The sequence below is a fragment of the Bombus impatiens genome, unplaced genomic scaffold (genome assembly GCF_000188095.3).
Source record: "Bombus impatiens unplaced genomic scaffold, BIMP_2.2 scf_0237, whole genome shotgun sequence".
NCBI lineage: Eukaryota > Metazoa > Arthropoda > Insecta > Hymenoptera > Apidae > Bombus > Bombus impatiens.
Window position 1 is genome coordinate 243,104 of NT_176656.1, and position 7,417 is coordinate 250,520.

Here is a 7,417-nt window from a genome sequence, read left to right on the forward strand (position 1 = left end):
CCCGCCGCGCCGAGCTCCCTCGCGTGCATCTGCATCGCGCTCTTGTGCATGAAGATCTGCGAGAAGAACTGCCACAGTTAGTTGGTACGCTGCACTTTTGGTCGAAAGACGGAGGATGGCCAGTCGACGGAAGTTGTGACCGCTGTACTCCCGCCGACCGCCATCGCCTCCTGGACTCTGAGAGGTTCGGCTCACGCGTTTATCCTCCGTTTCATTTTTCTCACGGCTGCCGGAAGGGAACCGATCGTCTCGGTTGTTCGCTTTATGTACGCGAAATCTGTCGATTTAGCGATTCGATTTCTATTCGATGCCTCGTAAATGTTCAAACGCCGATACGCTCCAACAACACGGATATCTAGATTTTGCGCCAATTGTCAGAACGGAGTAGCTACGATCGTCGAGGCATCCAATGAATTCACGCGCGCGGCTGGAAGGTTGCCGTTTTCAACATGGCAAACAGAACGAATGGACGGGAAGGTCCATCATACGTAATAACCGTGTATCATGTTTTTCTCTGTACGAATAGCATTTCGCGTAGAGAAAGGAAGAAAACGCCGGGTAAACGTGTAGCCTCCCCTGTTTCGTTGTACGTAGACGGTTCGAGCGATCCACTTCATGATTTTCTTATGCAATTATAGATGGAAGAGAGGCAGGAACTGCTGCGACCGTGTTATAGATTACGTGTACATATCGCGTTAACGTTTAAATTTTCGATTATTCATGGAGGAACTCGCGGTTGCCTGTTCGCGATTCGACTCGTTGATCGATGCTAATTGTCAGGTCGCTGTTTATTTCCTCGGAGTCCGTGCTTAAAATTTCACGCGATTCGTTGATCGAAAGTGGCTGCGTTTTAGCCGGCGCTGCCGGCAACGTGTTCAATGTCGCCGATAACTATATCGGCATCGCGACGCGTCGTATTACAAAATCGATTCGGTCATCGATATTTTCTCGTTTCAGAACACGCTTTATCAAAATGGTGCACTTAACACGTATTCGATCCTCGACCAATGTTCGTCGAGTATCTACGTTAACGACACACGAACCGGACTTTCGTTGTTCCACTCGAAATGTCGCTGATCGTCCCGTTAATTCACTCGCTTGGCTAACTCGTTAATGGCAAGAGACAAGCTTGATTCTTATATTTCGCGATTCGTTAAAGCCGGGTCACGCTGGAATATCTAACATGGTCTATATATAGACATAGATTGTATAATTTAGTAAATTAATATTAATAATAATATTAGTAAATGTATATATAAATGTGTATATATATATATAATATAAATGTGTGTATATATATATATATATATATATATATATATACACACACATTTATAACGATACAATCATAAAAATATTACCATTATATCTGCTTCTAATTCCGCATTGATTTTATCTAGATCTTCTTGAGATATACTTCTTCCAATTAAAGCTGTGGCATTTGTATGTATTATAAACCCAGCTATACTGCCAAGTAGACCGCCAACTAAAAGAGATCCAATGGCATCAAACATGGGGTTTTCCAAATAGGATGTTAAACCCATACATGTAGCTGCACATACAAGACCAAGCACCTATCATATTCAAAAGAACATCTCATGTTTAATAACTGCGATTGTTCCTATCCTTTTTTTTTTTGTCTAATAAATACTTACAGCTGCACAATCTTCCATAAGTACGACGTTTACAGAAGGATCTTGTCCTCCTAATACATAGTCCTTAAATGTTTGTCGTTTTTCTGCTGCACCTTTTTTTATTGATTGTATTGCTACTAACAAAGTTGCTCCTTCTGATACCATAGAGCCAACCAGGATAAAATATGCCCAATAAAACGATTCTATTGTCGAAGGATTCAGAAGGCCGTGGATTCCGTGATATATAGATAGACCAGTTCCAACACAAAAGATACCAACTCCAGATATTAAAGAAGATACATATCTCATATTTGTATAGCCATATGGATGCTGGCCACAAAAGGGGTCGACGACCGTCACCGTGGTTTTCGAAAGCAACCATCCGATCGATGTTTTTCGATTTCCAGTCGTACACGTATGTGTGTCCGTACGTGGTGTTAGGGCACGGAGCGCACGTTGCGCACGTTGCCCACTCGGCTCACGGCACTTTGCCGTTCTTCGACGCGAAGAGGAGGAACGTAAAACTGCTGGAAGGGCCGAGTACGAGCGGGTGGAACGCTCACGACGAGCAACGCTTGATTTCGGGTTTTCGTTGAGGGAACAGGTGTTGCTCCCGTAGCCGGTGTGGGTGTAGGTGAACGAACGAAAGGGTTAACGTTTAAAACGAGCGTACAGTTCGTGGCAAAAGTCAGGAGATTTCGGATCGCGAGAGCGTCCGCGGAGAAGTTGTCGAAATTGACGAAGGGTGGTTCGACTGCTGTTTCTTTCGCGCGGACGCGACGAAAGCAGGAGAGAAACGAGAGACGAAGGGGCTGAGTGCGAAGGATTTTATTAAAATATGTTAAAACTGTAATTAAAATCGAAAAATCGCGCGAGAAGTTTTAAGAATCTTAGGCGACCCTTCGTGCGAGCACGACAAAGAGAGACAGAGAAGAAGGCGGAGAGAGAATTGAAATCGTCACCACCGGGGGTTCTCAAGTTTCTACGACTTTCAACCCTTTCTTTCCGGGTAGACACGACGTTGGATATTTGACGGGTGACCTTCGACACTGGCCATCCCTGATTCTTAATCCCCGTGAGAGAGCAAGAGACTGCAGCTCCACCTTATTCCTCGTTTTTTCTTCTTCTGCCGGATACTTTCTTTCGCCCGGGGACAAATCAATCCGAGCGGTGTTTCTTGCCGATTTGAATAAAATTGCTCGTGTTTCTCGAACCATCCGTCCCCGGACGTATCCCACTCGTTGATTATTTTTTAATGCCATCCTTTTTTCCACGCACCCTCGCGCGAAGAAACCGAAAGGGCAGAATCTACGACGCGAGGAGACATTTTTCCCGCCGATTAACCGTAGTCAAGGGCTGTGACAAGAGGGCGAGGAACGATTCGACGGTGGCGAAAGTCGAGTTACGAATTTTTAACGACCGTCTCAAGTGGACCGCCGAGATTTTTGAGAAAGCGCCGCTGAATCCGATCGGACGAATATTAATTCCGTCGCAAACGTTAGTCTCTGTTCTCTAGTCTCTGTTTTTTCTTTTTTTTCTTTTTTCAGCAAATGCTAATTAAGCGCGGTGGCGTTTTACGACGGTTGCTTGGTTTTTCTCAAACTCGAAGACCACACGTTCATTAATCACATTTTTATCTGCCGGCGGACGGAAAATTGCGCTCCGCCGACCAGGCCATAGCGACGCTTTGAATCTTTTTTTCTGATTTATCGTTGTCGCCGCCGCCGCGGGGGGAGAGAGAGAGAGAGAGAGAGAGAGAGAGAGAGAAGAAAAAAACAGAAAAGAGAGAGAAGAAGGCGAGAAAGAAACGGCCGGATTTGCTGGTAGAAACGAAAAGAGGAGGAAGAAAACGGAAAGAGTTGGTTGGCTGCGGTTCGCCGGCTTAATGTCCTTAATAATGGAAAAATATATCAAGCGACACCCACTGTATTTCCTAAAAGGCATTCCTCATCTCGATTTTACCCTCTGCTTTCGTTCTTCGTCTTTGTATCGGAGGCCGTGGTTACACGCGGATGGCATGTTCTGGCAAACGGACACGATGTTCCGACCGATGAAACGTGTGACGTCGAAAATGCACTCGTAAGAATCTAGCATCGTTACGCTCGTATAATATCGAGGTCTCGGACGATAAAGACACGATAAGAGTCACGTTTCCCGTCCCTCGCGTAGAAGAGCAATTAGAAAATTGGGTATATCGTTCGACGATTACACGCTGCGAATACTATGAAATGAAACTGAAATGCGTTAGTAACGTAGTAATAACGATGTAGTTTAGCCGCGTTATCGCATAATTTCAACGAAACGACCAACAACCAACCTTACATCTTCGAATCTATCGAGCTGTATCGAGTTCTTTCGAGCTCTTTCGAGAATACTTTGTACGAAAGCAAGATGACGTTTCAATGTAATAAACAGCCAGCAAGCGAGGCACGAAAGTCGGCGAAATCGACGGAGATGGATTCGTCAGATTTTTCGCCGAACGGTATATTTGTACGATCGTTACGGCATACTCGATACGCTCGGAATGACAGTTTGTCGGCACACGCATCTTCCACAACCATATACGGTCTGACGTTGCAACGAATAACCAACAACATTGACGGATACTTTTGTCGCCTGAATCTAGAAACGTACAGGGTTAGTCTCTGTCTGAGAAAGCGAATCGTTGGGAATCGGACGTTGCCTGTGGATTTGGCAAGGCGTGGGAGAAGTTGGCCCGTTTTTCGGAAGGGATCCGGAGGATCTGGGCGACGTAACCCTTTGTCTCTCCCTTGGCGCAGTAAATTACGACGGAATAACATTGGTCACTGGAAGTAGGCTACTTTATACACTTGGAACACAAAGCAAAGGTCTCACCTGCTGACCATATGCCTTTTCTCCATGGCACACATACGAACGTAACGTGTTCCGTCCACCCACGCACGCCGGCCATCTAGCACTTCGCATGTGCTATTAACTCGAAGGTATGTGTGCCTGCGTGTACGTGTGGCATACGCGTTCGCGCGCACCTTTCCGCCTCTCCGTGTGCGCACCGTGCACCGTGCACTGTGCACTGTGCATACGATCACACGCCTATACGTACATACGCGTGTGTCTACGCGGAGACAACGTCCAATCTAACCTACCTAGCGTTGCCTGACTCATTCTCCTACCGACCCACCTATCTGTCTAAACTGCGGCCGCGAACAGCGCCGTAATATAAAGGAAAAGGTGGACCTTCTCTCCGCCTCTTTCTCTCCTTCTCTCCTTCTCTCTCTCTCTCTCTCTCTCTCTCTCTCTCTTCCTTCCTCACACCGTAATCATCGAATTTAATCTGTCTGAATCGCGGCACCGTGATCCGCTACCTCGTGTACCCTGCGCTTCCGGTTACGGGCTAACCTGCCGATCACAGATCCTCGTTCTCCTCCCCCCTCTCCCGCTCGGATCCCTGGATTTCGAATATCTTTAAGGATCTGTGATTAGGGGATTGGCGAGAAGCAAGCCTCTTGCGTCCACGCTGCCTGCTGTAGTAGAGACGCATATGGGTTTTCGGAAGGCCCGATGAAAGAAAGAAGGTGGCTCGTGTGGGATTCGTAACAGTCAGGAATCTGAACGTAGACGAATGTTATCGTCGGTTCGGTCGACGCTTTTCTGTGTTCCGAGGGATTTTTTTTGCGACAAAGTGATTGTGAGAGGCGTGCGGAAGGCCTTGGGGAAATTGTACGTTTGCCTTGGATACGCGTAGCCTTTGTGGTTAGTGAGAAAAGGGAATTCGTTTGGCGCCGAATACGTGGAACCGCGTTGGAAAGATTTCGCAAGAATCATCGTGAGACGGACGAAAAGACGAGACAAGGCGCGACGAAGAGGTGGCGGTAAATTGTTTTCTCGATAATCTCGCGGAAAGAGAGAGCACGGGAAAGTAGCTCGTCACCGACGAGTACGCTTCGTCATGGGCGATGTCGCGTCGCAATAATCGAGAAACTAATCGGCGATGTGTTGATCGGGATAGGCACGCGAACCACCGGTGACCAATTAAATTTCCTGGTGAAAATAAAGCGACGAAGTAGCCAGCGCTAGTCGAAGGGAAACCCGTTTAGGCGCGTTACCAGACGGTTAACCCGAGTTGGTGTCAAAATAGCACGTAGGTAACTTACACCGACAACGTTATAATAATCGTCGTGCATACTTGTCTCGGTGGAAACGAGGCAGGCACACTCTATACCCGTGATTGTACACCGAGGCTTGTGGTGGGAAACGAACTTGTGCCATAGGCAGTTAAAGTCATCGTTGTAGGTTTCCCTTACGATATTAATCACGCGTACGCCTTGCCGTGTAGCCAGAGAGTAACAATCTCTAATCCTCGATCAAACGGTGCTCGATTAGCCCAATAAGAGGGCAACGACAGACGGCTTTACATACTTCACCTCGGTCACTTTCTACTCTACTACGGTCTGTATCCTTAAACGGTTCAACAACTGAGTTTACCATCGGGAAAAAGCAGCTTCTAAATCCCGCGGTCTAGATAGATGCCGCGGAAGAGACGGACGGCTATCGATTGACCAGGCAGGCCATTTTAACCAAAATGTATTGGTTGGTTTAAATGCGATCGGCAGAACGACAGAACGACAGAACGACAGAACGACAGAACGACGGAACGACAGAACGACGGAACGATGGAGCGACAGAACGGCGGAAGAAGAAGAAGAAGGAGAAGAAGAAGGAGAAGAAGAAGGGGAAGAAGAAGCTTCTGGGAAACGAGAAGAGTATCGTTTCGAGCGATGGAATTTCATCGCATAGCCGGAATCGTTGGTCGTTGGGATACGCGACGTGCCAACAACTTGTAACGGCGGAATACGTAAACGAGTATAACATGGGCGAACGAGTAAACACGGTTGAACGCATCTAGGGGGACGAATAGTCGGCGCCTACCGAGTTACGAAAGATTGTTGGAGTTGCAGGGAAGATAGCCGGTCGAAGCAGCCCGGAATATCGTCAATAATTACCTCGTGCGGCAAGTGGTGATGAGGATGCTGATACGGCGGCGGTACGTACGGCGGGTGGCTCGGATGATTGTGGGGGTGAGGTCGGGGATGGTTTTGATGCTGGGCTTGCGGCGGGAGCGGTTGGGGCGCAGGAGGCGGTGTCCAAGGCCCGTGGTTCGGCCCGTGGCTTTCATTGGTGCCATACATCTTCAGGGAAGAATCTCGAGCACGCGACCTGAAGAGTCCCTCCCGCCCTCCACGCACGGTGATACGAAAGACTCTGACATCGACATGATGGCTATCCTCGTTGCAGGTCGCATCGGCGACACGCTTGATTTCCACACGTGCCTCTATCTACATAGTCGTTCTGTCTGGTTGTTGCGATCCTCTTTTCTAGCCTGTCGTTCCGTTCCCAAGATTTTGTCCTCCGATCGATCGTCGTTGGTATCGTTGGCCGTATCGAGCGAACGATATTTCCGCACGCCGAACAGCCACGTTGCGATGTTTGCGCAAGCAACGCGGAGAAACGGTTGCGTGAGAATGCGACACTGTACAAGGAGAAGAGAGAATGCGACGAGAAGCACATGTACGCGCGAGGGCGTGATTCTTCTTTTGTCCGACCACGACTAGTATCCTGCCGTGTGAGAACGGTATCGTTCCACTTTCACGTGCTTACGTTTTCAGTCGTGTTTCTGCCCGTACTTTCCAACAAAGACGCGTCTTTTTCAAACCCCCTCCGTCGGCCACGCAGCTCACCCTGGTCGAGCGGCGCCCGTTTTTCTCACTTGTAACGCGGCCATACGTGTCGGGATCGACGACAAA

The 7,417-nt window shown here is 48.1% G+C and overlaps 2 protein-coding genes across 2 annotated transcripts in view; both read right to left on the bottom strand.

Annotated features, from left to right (window-relative positions):
• The window catches only part of LOC100747486, a 70,952-nt gene that overhangs the window by 36,788 nt on the left and 26,747 nt on the right, over positions 1-7,417 (bottom strand). Inside the window, exon 5 of the mRNA XM_033320106.1 lies at positions 1-56. This exon is cut by the window's left edge and continues 278 nt beyond it. Within this exon, the coding sequence (XP_033175997.1) occupies positions 1-56 (56 nt within the window). The remainder of the gene's footprint in view (positions 57-7,417) is intronic.
• On the bottom strand, positions 1,337-1,958 carry LOC112212627 (zinc transporter 9-like). The gene is made up of 2 exons (XM_024366804.2): positions 1,656-1,958; positions 1,337-1,574 (listed from the first exon to the last, which is right to left on the bottom strand). Exons 1-2 carry the CDS (start codon positions 1,941-1,943, stop codon positions 1,347-1,349), a joined length of 516 nt encoding a protein of 171 aa, XP_024222572.1. The 5' UTR covers positions 1,944-1,958; the 3' UTR covers positions 1,337-1,346.